This window comes from Sinocyclocheilus grahami, unplaced genomic scaffold (assembly GCF_001515645.1).
Source record: "Sinocyclocheilus grahami isolate Dianchi unplaced genomic scaffold, SAMN03320097.WGS_v1.1 scaffold425.1, whole genome shotgun sequence".
NCBI classification, from domain to species: domain Eukaryota; kingdom Metazoa; phylum Chordata; class Actinopteri; order Cypriniformes; family Cyprinidae; genus Sinocyclocheilus; species Sinocyclocheilus grahami.
Genome location: NW_015505604.1, coordinates 442,709 through 458,583, shown reverse-complemented (window position 1 = coordinate 458,583; position 15,875 = coordinate 442,709). Strand labels below are relative to the sequence as shown.

Below are 15,875 nucleotides of genomic sequence, written 5' to 3'. Positions count from 1 at the left end.
TGTGTGTGTGTGTGTGTGTGTATTTATATATACAGTACATAATAAATATACACAAAACACACATATTTTATGCAAACAAAAACTTTCATTCTGTATGCGATTAATCGCGATTAATCGTTCATAATTAGCTATATATATATATATATATATATATAAAAAAATAACAGAAGTATGTCTCCATGTAGCTATCCAATTAAGCGCAAGTGTGTAATTTATGTGCTTGCTACTTACAGGCAAATATGGAAGGTCATATACAATAGGTGGATCAGGAATGCTGCTGTTATTTTGTAGCGGAGGGTGGCACAAATTCTCCGGGGTTTTAAAATACTGTGGAGTGAAATAAAGTTTGATGGGCAAAGATGTAATGAAGCCAACCTACTTTTGTCGTGCTTCCACAAAGGGTCTGAATACTTAGGACCATGTGATATTTCAGTTCTTCTTTTTTAATAAATCTGCAAAAATGTCAACAATTCTGTGTTTTTCTGTCAATATGGGGTGCTGTGTGTACATTAATGAGGAAAAAAAAATAACTTAAATGATTTTAGCAAATGGCTGCAATATAATAAAGAGTGAAAAATTTAAGGGGGTCTGAATACTTTCCGTACCCACTGTATATCAACAATATTGTCTAAGCATTAAAAAAACCATTACAAAGTTGAACATGGCGATGATGACTATGACTGCGGTGGCCACGGTTGCCAATGGGAGGCGCAGAAAAGGTCTCTTAACCACTGCTTCTGAAAGAGCCGAGAGCCATGTACATGATTTTAACTTCTCTGGAAACATCCTCTGAAAAATAGAGAAGAAAAAAAACAGCTGTTAAAAAAAGACAGAGCTGGATTCGACCCGAGCAAAAGCTTAAGGTTACAGAAGCCAGAATGTGTTGGAAAAAGCAACAGTGTATTTGAATGGGGCAGAGAGGACACTGGGAGGAACACTGTGTGCATGTCACAGTATGAATATGTATTTATGTTTGTGACACTGTAACAAATGTCAGTCTGTTTTTAGTTATTTCACATTCCAGTATAAGTCAGTGCCAACAATGGACACAGCATGACATTCTCCACATTATAGCACTGTACACAGCAACACAGAGGCTCTATATGCTTCAGCATCTATAAAACCACAGGGGGGTGGACCTTTATTGTGTTAGGCACACAAAAATACCCCAGAACCCATTAGACCAACTGAATGTCTGTGCTAAGGCAAAGGAAGGCAGTGGTGGTCTAACCTGTATATGACCTGCAAAACAGATGCCCAAAGTCAAAAGCAGAACACACGCCAACACTGCAAACACCAGCCCCAGCTTTTTACGACTGTGAGAGAGAGAGACAAAGAAAGAGTCATACACTCTCAGGGCAAATGGTTGTAACATATGAAGACACGTTCAGTATTAAATCAAGTCTGCCTATGGTGTTTGGTTTTTATTCATGACACTTACTGCTTGGTAACAAGCATCTGGATGATGAAGATGCATAAAAAGATGAAGGTGGCACAACCAATGTAGTATTTAAAACTTGGCATCTCTATAGTCCTGTACTGAGAGAATCACATACACATGCTATTTGTTTCTTTATTTTTTAGCATGTGGACAACACAGTGTATGAAACAACAAAAACAATGGAGACATTCAAGTTAAGCCCACAGTAAAATACCTACCTGCTTTTCCAGGTCTCTTTTAGTAAACCACAGTGTGAGGCCAGAGATCTCTTCAGACTTCACCCACTGCCTGCACACACATAGACACACACAAAACTCTCTTCATTCGTTTCATGCATACTAAATGTGCAACTTTAACCAAGCTTGACTTAATTCCACCCAAAATGATTTAGCATGCTTGTTAAGACTAACTTGCTGGAGCTCAAATCATTGATGGTGGTGGTCATCTTGTCATGAAGTTCTTCGTCAAACTTAGTCTTCTGTGATTTATTCCTACAGAGACAGCAGACACAGATCATAGACACAGAAAACATGCTTTGTACCAATGAAGTAACACACACACACACACACGCACACAATGCACATGTCTATATATGAGAACTGTAGGATAGGAAAGATGTTCATAGCTGCTGTCATGCTGTTATTGAGTTATATTTGACTGCAGCCAGTACAGGGGAAGCTTGGATGAATATGTGTGAGGTTTGTAGTTATAAATGACTAATTTTGTAGTTAATGCTTTGTGTAGTTAAGGGATCTAAATAGACCATAAGAGAGAAAAGTTCTAATTTAGTTTTGTTGAGAATTGAGAATGTGTGTGTATTTGGATCGTGGCAGGCAGGATGCCGTGTGTTAGTTTAAACCCCTGAACGAGATTGCGAGAGTCCCCTTGCAATGTGCCTCAACATGGCTCAGGAAGGAAAATGCAGTTTCCTTTCTCTCTCTCTCTCTTTGCAAGCAGAAACACATACGCTTGTCTAAGCCAAAAGTACACTGTAATCTGGAAACACACCACAGGTGTACTGCGGGAGTGCAGCTATGGTCATGCTAACCGTATGACCAGTTAGCAGTGTCTCACTAAGCTTTTGCATGGTTAGTGTGGAAACTATGGGCCCCATAGAGCTGGCTCCCCAGTATGGCTCCACTCACTTATATGTGCTCAAGGGAGGAGCAGGTAAAGAGAAGGGCTCCTCAAGAGACTCATCAAAACTGTCAGAGAGCAACAGTGAGAAAGACAACTTCAGCATCACTGCTTTAGTCAGCAAGACAAAACCAGAGGCCATACACCTTGTTTTGTTTTTTTCCATTAAGACACACACAAAACAGACAGATTGATGATACAAACACAACTCACCTTTCAGTAATTTTGGTCGGTGCTGATCTAAGAGGGATGTCCTAAAGACAGAGACAAACATGAGCATCGTGCATAGAGTTGCTTTCATCATCAAAACATGTTCTGCATTCAAAGATCATTTTATCATTCAAGGCATATGAATAGTCCAAATAACTGTCTCCTGATAACATTTGACAGATCTGTGTGAAGAACAGAACAAATAGACTAAATAAAACTGGCATTTCGAACTGTTCAATCCATCACACAAAAGTGTGATGGATTGAGTATTGGATAGAATATTGCATTGCTTTCATGATTTTGGTCCTTTTATGAAGCTTGACAGTCATGGTCACAATAAGAAAAAAAATGATATACTGTATATATAAATAATTTTTATGAAAACATTTTGGTTTTGGATGATTATTCATAATTTCGATGTTTAGTTGTTCACACGGTCTACCACAAAGTCTGATCTGCATTTTTCGCAATTATTGTATGGTTTCAGACACCCTTTTTTACTATAATTTGCCTAATTAGCCAATAAAAGGAGCTTTGTATGTCAGACAGTTCAATAAATTTGACAGACAAAATGGCAGATGAGGAGGCTTTTTAGCACAGCAATTTTATTGACTATTTGGGCTGTCTGTTATTTATCTGTCATGAGGTCAGTTCTCATTTTTGAGTGTTTACTCTGACCTTGCAGCGACCCTTTCCATTGACCATAGCATCTGTGCTGAATTCCTCTCGGCTCTGCAGATGGGCAAAAGGTTTAACAGCCCCCCACGACTCCAGGAAGCGTGTCATACGCACAGATGCTCGCATCTTCAAACCATCACTCACACGAGGCTTGGCGACATTGGGAGCCATCAGTGATGAGTCTTTTGACTAAACACAAATATAAACAACACATCAACATGATCAGATTCACATACAGTGACATATATATACTGTATGTGGCAGGCACACACTGCTAATGGATGATTTAAATTTTCTACCCGCGGGTCTATAACCAGGTATGTCTTGACGTTAAGCTCTTTAAGGTAGGGGTCTCTCAGGTGACCATTCCCCTCCTCCACCTCATACGCTTTGTTCAAGTGCTTCAGAGTCGCCTCTGTGATGTGAACTCGCCTAATGGAGAAAACATAAATGCAGCATCTCAACATACAAACAGTATTCTGTATGAAACTTAAGCACTTCTTGTTTGATAAGCAATTGTATTGTTCATACCCTGGTAATCCACCTGACTCCATATGATTGGCTAAGGTGACATCATGTGACCACACATCAAACTGCCATTTCCGTAGGCCAATCACACCACAGAGGACGTTTCCAGAGTGCACACCTACTCGCATGTTTATATCCACACCTGTCGCCTCACGCACCTGCCTGCAAGTGATGATTAGAAAAATATTCAGCCTGTCATCTGCCACATATCTTGGCCACTGCTAGAAAAAAAACACTATAAGGAGAAATGCTGTGCTAATAACGATTTACATGTATTAGAAACATATATAGACTTACTTGATGGCTTCGCACATGTCCAGGCCCATTTTAACACAGTTTTTGGCATGATTTGGCAGGGAAACGGGGAGGCCAGACACACAGTAGTAACAGTCACCAAGAATTTTTATCCGCATACACTCATTCTCCTACAGAGGAACACACACAAGTACACGCTAGTCATCTTCAAAAGACACCTAATATGTACAATTCAGAGCACAAGTATCTGATTTACAAAATCCTCAATGACATTTCTGTTTAAGAACCAAACTGACTGATGATAAGATTGAATTATAACAAATTGAATTATATTATATAATAATCATTTAATCACACACAGTGCCATTCAAAAGTTTGGAGTCGTTTTTTTAAAAGAAATACTTTCATTCAGCAAGGATGCATTACATTAGTGTGTAGAAAGTGAAGACAATTCTAATGTTACAAAAGATTTCAAATAAATGCTGTTATTTTAGAAGATCTGTTCATCAAGGAATCATGAAAACATAATAAGCAGCACAACTGTTTTCATCATTGATAAAAATCAGAAATGTTTCTTGAGCACCAAATCAGCATATTAGAATGATTTCTGAAGGATCATCGAAGACACTGAAGACAGCCATCACAGGAATAAATAAAAATTTTAAAACATATTAAAACAGAAAACAGTTATTTTATATTGTAATAATATTTCACAATACTTCTATTTTTATTTTATTTTTGATCAAATAAATGTTGAGCATAAGGGCATAATTACACTGGTGTTCAAATGTTTAGGATCAGTAGGATGTTTTTTTAAAGAATTCTCTTCTGCTAATCAAGGCTGCATTTATTTGATCAAAAATACAGAAAAAAACTGTAATATTGTGAAATATTTTTTCAATTTAAAATAATGATTTTCTATTTTAATTTCACTTTTAAATGCAATTTAATTCTGTGATGCAAAGCTGAATTTTCAGCAGCCATTACTCCAGTCTTCAGTGTCACATGGTCCTTCAGAAATCATTCTAATATGCTGATTTATTATCAGTGTTGGAAACAGTTGTGCTGCTTAATATTTTTGATCACTTTCATTTGATCACTTTTCATCAATTTAACACATCCTTGCTGAATAAAAGTATTCATTTCTTTCAAAAAAATAAAAATAAAATGTACTAAACCCAAACTTCTGAATGGTAGTGTATAAAGATTTCTATTTTAAATAAATGTTGTTCTTTTTAACATTTATTCAAAAAAGAATCCTGAAAAAAGTATTACAGGTTACAAAAAATATTAAGCAGCACAACTGTTTCCGACATTGATAATGCATCGGCATATTAGAATGATTCCTGAAGGATCATTTGACACTAAAGACTGGAGTAATGACTGATGAAAATTCAGTTTTGCATTACAGAAATAAATTATATTTTAAAGTATATGTCTTTTCTGTATTTCTAATCAAATAAATGCCGCCTTGATTAGCATAAGAAACTTCTTTAAAAAACTAACTGATCCCAAACTTTTGAATGCCAGTGTATATTGTATTATATACATTCATTCATATATAATTATACTTACTTTTGCAATCTGGTCAAATTTCCCAAAAAGTTCATTCAGCATAATCACAAGCTCCTTTGGAGAACAGTCACTGGCCAAACGTGTGAAACCCACGATGTCAGCATATAGGATGCTAGCAGAAAGCAGACAAAAAGAGACACTGTTATGTGTTTTTGTAGGAAATTTTAGAAGTGAAACAAAGGGGAAAAGCATGCCTTCTCAGGTCAGGTCAAATAGGAAGTGGTTAGGCCGATTTTAGGGGCCCGGTGATGGAGGGGGGGGCCCTAAGAGGGAAACGCGATTTCTACCGAGTGGAACACCATCGCGATTTCTACCGAGGGGGACCCCCCGGAATGCAATTTACCGACCGAGGGGAACGCGATCGCAATTTCTACCAAGGGGGCCCCCCAAGTGAATATGCTGTCCAGGGAACCCAGAAACCACAGCGGCGCCTATGGGAGTTGATATGACTTTGCTGAGTTGTTCTTAATGAAGAAAACAGCAGCAGCTCAGTGTCAGCTGTCTGAACGCCCAGGAAAGAATAAAAACTTCATAAACACGGCTCATGGAGGTTAACTTTTAAGACCCAGCTGTTCTCAATGCTGACTACAGGACCAGACACACACGCACACACAATCCATGTCATCACACTCCTAATGAACAAGTTCTCAAAGAGATCAAATCACATGAATTTCGGCAGGTGAACAGCTCTCTATTGTTTGCTCACACATACAGGTGAGTGAATCTGTGTTCTATCTGAGCAGCTGTAAAGGGAGGCAAACAAGCCGTCTATCTAAATATAAACAGCTGCCTGAGAACCGAGCATTGCGAGTATGGGACAAAGAACATTAATAGATGCATCCCATCCCCCATTGCCACTCTTGGGGTTGATGGGAAATAAAACTAATTAAATGAGAGGCCTCATGATGAGCACTCTGAGAGTCAGGACTAACAGACTGACCATTCATTTATGATCAGGACTTGATCAATGAGGAATTAAATTAGAGCATGGAAAATACAGAACAACACACAAACAGCTCCAGATACTGTATGTATGACGGTGTATATGTGTGTTTGCACATGACGTCTTACCTGACGTTCTCATGTCTCTTCACGTAAAGACTGTGGAAGTTGTTATCACGGACCAAACGCTGCTGTTCCTCTTTATCTTTACACTTGCAGCGCTCCATTATGGCCAACTTCATCTTCATGGATATGTACACAGGAAGCACTGACTGTAAAAGGTTTTCCTACAGCACAACAAAAACACACACACACACACACACACACATACATATTTAAAGATAATACCCATGATATCATATATCCAGTTCTGTAAATGTAATTTATTTTCATTTTTATCTCTTGAGTGTCCTATGCTTTCTTAGTCTAACTATTGTTAACAGCCAGTCATTAAACTCTACTCTGCTTTTCACTGTTCCCCCTACATGATTTCGCTTCCTCAACAACACTCAAAACAAAACGAGAAACAAAAAGAAGTTTAAAAAGGACACAATAAGTTTAGCCTATTTCAGTAGAAACCTCTTAGATTCACTTTTCAACGTCTAATATAACCATCAGCTGTCAGATTTGAAGATAAACGAGCTATTACATAAAATCATTAAAAAAAAAATCTTTTTAAAAAACATTTCAAGAGAAAATTTCTAAGCCAATATTCAAAGTTAATTTGAAGTGAAGGTTGCTTAAGCCTTATGTAGTTTGAATACCTCAGCAGACTGAAGAGAAATTCAAAGTTTGAAGGATCACAGTCTTTTATTTGAAGAGAGATTTGTTTGAAAGCTATGTGGCTGCTAGAGCGTTGCTAAGGTGTTTGTCAGTCCAATCAATTAAAAACATATAAAAGAAAAGGCTGTAGGACTGTGCAGAGTTATATGGACTTAAGGCTAAAGTATACTAATGTTTAAAAGCGTACGCTAGGGTAATTGTAACGAACATGGTGCAAATTTCAATTAGTGCATACTATGTACATACTTTATGTGCGCAGCCATTTTTCGAACCATGTGTACTTTGCATGCTTAGCTCACATAGGCCCCTTTAATATGTTTGCACTAATTATTTTGTCCAAAAGGTGAAACACTGGCCCGGGACACTGTTTCACACTCGAAAAATAAACATGAGATGGGAAAACAAACAATTACTGGACATGACAGCAACAATACGTTAACAAGCACCTCTAGTTTAAAAAAGTACAAAGAAATCGGTCAGAACTTCTGGAGAGAAATAGCGCAGACACAGAACAAAGCAAAGATGAAACTATCTAGTGCTATCTATTTCCAATCTATGTGTTCTGTCTGTGGCCATCTGTGTTACTGCACACTATAAAATGGAGGACATTTTAAAATGCTATGTGTTCGGCATTCACGCCACGTGTTCACATCAAAACTAAAGCACACTTTGGCCTTTTGAGGGGTTACAACTGAATATTGTGGTCTCAATTTTGAAAAGAAAAAAACTTAACCCATGCTTGTACAACAACAAATTTGTAGTCAGTAAAATTCTATAAAACAGACAGTTTGATACTCTTGCATAACAGACAATATAAAACTCATTGAGCATATATTTACACAGAGGATTATTTGCATTTGTTTTGTCCTATATGTTTGCTTTGGCTGCGTCTGTGATTTGTTGGAGTGAAGTTGTATGAGCACCTGCTGTCTCTTCTCAATCTCCAGTTTCATGCGAATGCCAAGGCAGCGAAGAGTATCCTGAAATGTCTGCATGAGAGCTTTCTCCATCAGAACCTTATGAAATGCACCAACCATACTTCCACAAACAAACACCACAGCATTTGACAGCAACTAGAGAGAGAAGGGGAGAGGGAAACTGACTTTTAACATATCAACATTGAGGTGTTACATCCTTTTCAGCTTCTTTACATACAGCTTTCAACCAATCAGAAACCAGATTTTCTTTTACCTGATTGGTGATGTGGTGACTGGTGAGTTTGGGGGGTAACCCACCCACTGTGAGGTACACCGAAAGAACAATGATGTGAGACAGAAAGGAGATGATACTCAGGGTCACAGCATAGCTCATCTGGAACGGCAGCATTGTGTAGACTGTAATGATGATGAAGAGGAAGAAGGGCACCTGGAGAGAATGAGATGAAGAGTGCAATATTAACATTTATTTAAGACTGACTAGTATTAAATGATCAATTACTGCCAATATTGCATGTTTCAATGCACGACAGAGAACACATAAGAATGCTCCTTAAGTAAAAACTACCCTGTCACATGAAATCTAAATAGAATATTTAGTGCGTGTGTTACCTGGTCCCATGGTTGTACTGGTATTTCGGATTCTGTGCTGAAAATAAAGGTGAATCCCATTGTGAGGTGTGTGGCCCACACGGCGAGGCCGAGTAAAGTTCTCCATCTCTGAGAGAGGGTCTCTGTACACAGTAATATAAACACAGCCAGGAACAAACACAACGCTCCTCCCACAACTCCCACAAATACGCCATGGACCTTTGCATCCTGAAACACACACATGGAGAGAGCAAGGTGTTAGGGGAAAACATGCATATCACATATAAGCCAGCTCATTCAAGGGTTTTGGAAAAAGCAGTGTGTGTGTGTGTGTGTGTGTGTGTGGAAGTGGGTGTATGTGCTAGAGTGCATACGTTTTTAAATTTGTTAATGCTCTCTCTAGAAAAACGCTGTGAATGTGTGTGCGTCTACATGTTTGTGTACATTAGTTTTGCACATTAGTTGTCATGGAGCCATTAAGGGACTATTGCTTCCCACACTATTCCTTCTATTTTCCCCCTTAAGGCAGAGAAACACAAACATATAAAACAGAAGCCAAAAATCCTCCAGAGATCACTTGATTCCATCTGTCACAAAGCTAACACTAGTTTAAAACTAGACACCATCTGAGTGAGCTTTTTTTTGTGTGTGTTTATATATATATATATTTAATCATCTTAGCAGATACATTCAAAAACACCAATTCATTAAGGAACGAAACAAGTGACTTATGAGTAAGTCATTGAATCATTTTCATATGCAGATTAGTTCTAAAACACTGATTCATTCAGGAACAAATATGTCAATAAATGTTATTGACATTGCAGCTTTTAAATATAATTTAAAATGTATGAAAATAGAAAATGGATACTTTATTTTAATAATGTTTCAAAATATTACTGTATTTTGGTCAATGAAAAATGAAATTTTGGTGAACAAAACAGACTTTCAAAAGCATTAAATATTGCATACATTTTACTAACCTCAAACTTTTGAACAGTAGTATAATCTCTACACTAGTCATAGATTATCTATATAAAGTCAGAGTTACTAAAGGACCAAGCAAAATGATTAAATGACACTATCAGACTGCAATCCCTACCTATGTTGGCAAATCACAGCACTAGGTTGACCCCTCCACTCACCCACGCACCAATATACACACTCAGCACAGTGAGTCCTCCACTCATGTTATGTCAACCACTCTGAATTACCACTGAGCTACATCACTGACTTAACTTTCAAACACTCAGAAATACATCCCTCAGTCCACAAGCACACACAAGAAACACACACACACACACACACACACACACACACACACCTACATACTCCCATCACCCTATGGGCTTTGTGAAAGTTCAAATAAATAGTAAAACACAACACACACACACACACATGCCCACACACAGAGAGCCACACTGGTTGTAATTCTGTTCCTCCCACGGCCGGTTGGTTTTGAGAGAGGAGGTTACAGAAGTTTGCACATGGTATAGTGCTTATCTGCAAAAGAGATGAACAACAGCGGTACGGAAGGAGCGTTCACAGTCCCTCTTCACATCCAGCTGACTCCAGAGAAATTTTATGTGTGAGTTTATGTGAAAATGTGACAGAGAGAGTGAGGAAAAAAACATTCTGATGGACCTGGCATAAACTGCCAATTATTACATTTAAAACAATTTCCTGACACGGATAATGCCAGTTCACATCAGCATTGTGATCTTCAGACTTCAGATTACGCAACTGCAGAGGATCAGCACCTCATTCACTGCAGGATTACATAAGAGAGGCTGCTTCAATCATCAGAAACCATCTGAACAGCAAGGACAAAACTGATCCAGTACATGTTGAATATTGTCTTTGCTGTGGCAAATTAATGTCTTTCCTAATTTTAAATGACTTGTTCAACAGTGCACACTTGCGTGGGTGGGTGTTTGACCTTGGGCTAACTTTGGATTGTGGGCATGTGCAAGCATGTAGTGCATTTGCATGAGTGTGGCATCTCACCAGTTTCAGACTGAAGAAGAGCACTAGCAGTGTGGCACAGGTGAGCATGCTCAGTCCCAGCAACAGAACGAATAGCTGGTATTGGCTAACGCCAGAAAATTTCCTGTACAGTGCTTCCTGTTTCAACTCCCGCTCATTCAGCAAGTACTTCCCTTTTGCTGGCATTCTGACCAACGGCAGTGTGGCGACTGAATAATACTGGCCAATCAGAGCAGAGCGATCAGATGGCACAGAAATACACCACCTTCCATCCAGCAGAGTGCAGCTATGCTGAAATCCCCATAGAAACCACGTGAGGGTGTGTGGGAGGTCATTCCAGTGCAGAACACTTCTGCTCTCCCCTCCAGAGCACCATTCTGTGCATGTCCTTTACGATCCTTCTTCGTTCTGTATTCGCTCTTTCAGCACTTTTCGTCCTCACTCTGGTGCCTCCTGGTCCTGTTGGAGAGGGCTTCAGGATACCACGGCGTGTGTATGTTGGATGAGAGGGAATGCAATGTTATTACTGATTCTTCCACAGTCCAAAAACTCCTGTCACACAAAAAAATAGAGAGAGTTATTTATTAAATATGCTACAATGACTAGACTAGGGATGCTCCGATTGATCGGCTACCAATCACTATAGGCCTATAATCACGTTGGGATGTTTGATCTGCGGTCTCTAAAAAGGCCGATCTCAAAAAAACGATCTCAAGCTGATGACGCTGCTGTGAGAGGTTTGGCACGACATGCAGCGGCACCGTCTCAATCTCTGTCTGGTGCGGGTAAAATAATTATCATGCTGAAGGTGAGGTACTCGCCTTCATATTTCTTCTTTAAATAACTTATAAAGTAATTTGAAAACTTTGTGTGAGACGTAATTTCACAAACAGCGTGAGTGAATCACCGCGCACGCTCTCTCTTTCTCTCTCAAAATACGGCTTCAAATCACCACACATCACATCTGTCTATAAGTGAGCTGCACGCTGCACTTGACACAGGAATTGTCACTTGCACAGTCGAGACAGTGTCACATCATCACTAAAGTTTATAAATTGCATAACTTTTTAATTATTGCCCGTGTTTAACCATTTAGCGCTTGCGCGCTCTTCTGGAGACCGTATGCTCATGCACACTCGCAGCACACACACATGCCAGGTTCACATTACTCCGTTTGCAGTGCGTATGTGGTGTGTATTTTTTCCGTGCTCATGTTAACGGATTAATAAAGCGTGCACACTGCACACGGTTGCTGTCCGTCAGTGCGCTCCAGAAGCGGTACGGCTGCAGCAGTGCAGAGATCGTTTCCGCACGAGTCTATTTTTGCTGCACTGCATTAAAGTAACAGCGCATTGTTTGCAGTAAATATGAACATGGATTGACACGAAAATGTAGTAATTACACCATGAATGCATATTATTAAAGTCTACTGTGTTTCACAGTCAACACATATGGCTTTTTGGCTAGGTGTAAAGGAAAAGAGCTCTTTTAGATAAAGAAGGCAATAATAGATGGCACTCGTGGAGGTAGGAAAACAAAGTTCTTTATGAACCGCAGGATTGATTGTAATAAAGATTTAAACGCAAAGGGAAAGGCAGTAGAGTTGACTATTTCTGTCAATGGTACGTTCGTGATAATGTAAAAAAAGTAGTTTAAATGTTTTGCCACTTGCCTGAGCAACTTAATATATAAATCTAGAAGTAAATGCAAAAGTAAACAGCATTGAATAATGTGTTGCTTATATTTATTGTGTTTAAACATGTCTGTGAAAGATTGTATTACTGTACTGTGTAAAAAAAGAATTGAAATGCTGAAAAAGCATGTTCAGTGACAATGTTTGGATTTGAAATCAGCCACGGATCAGTAGCGGACTCCTGTGTGAAAGCACAGTCCGTGCTGCTTCCCCTCTCACAAGAGTCACCTAAGAGGTGAATTCCCCACATTTTCAAAAATGAAATTCAGGCCCTAAAAATCCTGATTGGAGTATCACTATAAATAGTTATAAATGATAAAAAGGAGGCTTTAAAAAGATCGGTATCGGTGATCGGTATCGGCAGATAATGTTTTCTGTGATCGGCCTCAAAAATCCTGATTGGAGCACCCCTAGATTAGACTAATCCAACACCTCTATAGTCATTCTGACCCACTGAAGAGCCAAGTAACTAAAATCAGGAACTTTTAATTTAGAAATGAACTCGGTTTGATTCAAAACCTGTTGAATCGTGCAATTTTAGAGAGCATATTTTCAGGTCAATTCCTTAGATCTCTATAAACACTGCTCTGTTCAGTCATTCCCACACTGGAAGCTCTCTGTGTCTGTAAAAAGTATTTTGGGTAGAGTTCAACATCTGTGTGGATTCAGTCCTCTCTTCATTACAGAGCCTAATGCTGATGGCTGCTGTCCAGGGCATCTTCAGCCAAACCTCAGCTACAACTCACTGAGACGAGCAGAGCTCTCCAAAGAAAAACCTGAGAGAACACTGGACACAGAGTATGTGAACTCTGCCCTGCTGGACACATCGAGACCTCGGTACAGAGAGTGGTTAATGGTCTTACTGTGCTTGATGTAGTCACACTGCAAACATGCGGACTGTACAGGAAAGGAAAACAGTTTAAAAAGTTGGGGTCTGTTAGATTTTTAAAGAAATTAATACTTCAATTCAGCAAGGATGCTTTAAATTAAGCAACAGTTACAGTAAACCATTTGGCCTATAGTGTCGCAAAAGTTTTCTATTTCAAATGAATGCTGTTATTTTGAACTTTTCATTCATCAAATAATCCTGAAAATCCTGAATGCATTCTGGTTTCCACAAAAATATTAAGCAGCAACTATTTTCAACATTGGCAATAATCAGAAAGGTTTCTTGAGCTTCAAATCAGTATAATAGAATGATTTCTGAAGGATCATGTGACATTAAAGACTGGAGTAATGGCTGCTGAAAATTCAGCTGTTTGTAATATTACTCCACTATTACTGTTTTAAAGGGGTCATGAACTGCCTCTGTTTCTTTTATTTTGTACTGTTCTCTGAGGTCCACTTGTAATGTTATCAAGATTTCTACATAAAAAAAAGTAATAGGCTATTTTCTGTCCTGTTTTTGACCTCCTTCATTAGAACGCTGTGCTTGAATAAGCGTGGCAGATTGTAGACTTGAAAGTAAATGCCCACTGCTAGTATGATTGGCTAATAGACTGTATGTTTGACAGCCTACGTCCTTCAAAGAGAGAAGCTGCAGTGATTTAGGTTTAAAAATGCATAAATACTCATATCAAACAATCTGTAGTAACAGACAAAGCAATAGTAATCACGTAATGAAAATAGTTACTCACACTTGTGTGTTGCGACATTACTGCTGGTTACAATATAGTCGGCACAGCATCGTCTTTTAGTTTCAATATTTTTTAAAACCTGCATCAAATTGTGCCTTGTTTGTAACCTAATCTGTGGTAAAAATTAAGTGAACAAAGGACCAAGTTCTTACTGACGCGGTCTGAAACTTCATTAAAAATAAAGTTAATCCATTTTTTCCAAATGTTGGGATCAGAAGGAAGGCAAAGCAAAAACTGTTTTCCCACAACTTGGCACTGCACAGCATCTTGTTGTCTTTGGAGCCATCCTTATCGTTTGGTTTCTGTGTAGACCTGCACGTTCGCCTCTCTCGTAAACACTACATGCGCGAATCGGTGGGCGGGGCTAAACAGGCAGCAATGTAGAAGCAGGTGTTGATCTTCCTCTGTTGGAGGCGGTGTTAATATAAGCTGTTTTTAGACTAACAAGAAAGTTGAGTTCTGAAACGTACAGTTTGTTTTTATAGTACAATGACCTCTTATATGTCAAAAGATCAAGGGAATTTGGGGTTCTCCGTTCATGACCCCTTTAATGTATTTTTGATCAAATAAATGCAGCCTTGGTGAACATACTATAAAAGACTAAATCAAAAAATTTTAATATACTAGTTGACCTCCTTTTTTAACTAGTTGATCAGTTCATCGTCATTATCATCATCATGACCTATTCCTGATCTAAATGTGCCATAAAACAATCTGCCTTAGTACAACCACAGGTGTACTCGGGTGGAGGAAGTAGTCCACAGAGGAAAAGAGCAGAAAAGTCTCTGTAAATAAGCTGCGTCCAAAGGTCATGATTTCTCAATGCAGGTTATTAATGTTTGAGGAGCACAACCAGATGATCGTGGAAGCGTAAGCAACAGCTTCATATCTGAATGCACACACACCATGAAACGCACCTGTAACCATCCAGAGTATTCAGGTGATGCTAAAACTGGCTATGCTGACGCATTGCTGACAACATGACTCGAACTCAAACGCAAATATTATAATAACATTTTTGTCTGTTTTCATTTCCTGTAAATTCACTGGATTACTATATAAGTATTAGAAATATCCTCTAATACTATTACAAAAGCTTAATGCTAGGGATGCACCGATACTGAGCTCCTGTACTCGTACTCGTTAAAATACCCCGATACCAAAGGCCGATACCACACAGCATGTGATAAGCGCCATATTCAAACAAAAAAACACCAACAACAGAACAACAGACAGCAGAAAGGAGTTAAGGATGTCTACTACGAAGTATATGTATGCAATGAATATAATGTTAAACATTCAGTATTAATGTCTGTATAGCTGATGTGCGCAAGCTGATAAACAAAGCACGCTGAGTGGATTGAGCACGCGGCGGCGCAGATGCGCGAGCTTGTCGAGTGAATATATCTTTCTCACAGACATCACTGGAAAGTTTGTAGTTCAGTCGGATATGTCAAAAACAAGTAAGAAAAACAATGCACACG

General features: G+C 38.8%; 1 protein-coding gene across 4 annotated transcripts in view; it reads right to left on the bottom strand.

Moving 5' to 3' along the window:
* LOC107551487 (adenylate cyclase type 2-like) overlaps positions 1-15,875 on the bottom strand; it is a 56,523-nt gene that overhangs the window by 12,211 nt on the left and 28,437 nt on the right. For 2 of the 4 annotated variants that reach the window (XM_016233097.1, XM_016233096.1), the window contains exons 2-19: positions 11,083-11,613; positions 9,097-9,303; positions 8,741-8,914; positions 8,473-8,622; positions 6,896-7,053; positions 5,825-5,936; positions 4,292-4,419; positions 3,998-4,156; positions 3,766-3,898; positions 3,467-3,655; positions 2,792-2,832; positions 2,587-2,646; positions 1,852-1,932; positions 1,660-1,729; positions 1,442-1,539; positions 1,232-1,316; positions 652-789; positions 232-327 (exon numbers count right to left, since the gene is read on the bottom strand). In XM_016233097.1, the coding sequence (XP_016088583.1) occupies positions 232-327; positions 652-789; positions 1,232-1,316; positions 1,442-1,539; positions 1,660-1,729; positions 1,852-1,932; positions 2,587-2,646; positions 2,792-2,832; positions 3,467-3,655; positions 3,766-3,898; positions 3,998-4,156; positions 4,292-4,419; positions 5,825-5,936; positions 6,896-7,053; positions 8,473-8,622; positions 8,741-8,914; positions 9,097-9,303; positions 11,083-11,247 (2,244 nt within the window). In that variant the 5' untranslated portion in view covers positions 11,248-11,613. The remainder of the gene's footprint in view (positions 1-231; positions 328-651; positions 790-1,231; positions 1,317-1,441; positions 1,540-1,659; positions 1,730-1,851; positions 1,933-2,586; positions 2,647-2,791; positions 2,833-3,466; positions 3,656-3,765; positions 3,899-3,997; positions 4,157-4,291; positions 4,420-5,824; positions 5,937-6,895; positions 7,054-8,472; positions 8,623-8,740; positions 8,915-9,096; positions 9,304-11,082; positions 11,614-15,875) is intronic. The other 2 variants (XM_016233098.1, XM_016233099.1) reach the window with 1 other exon arrangement.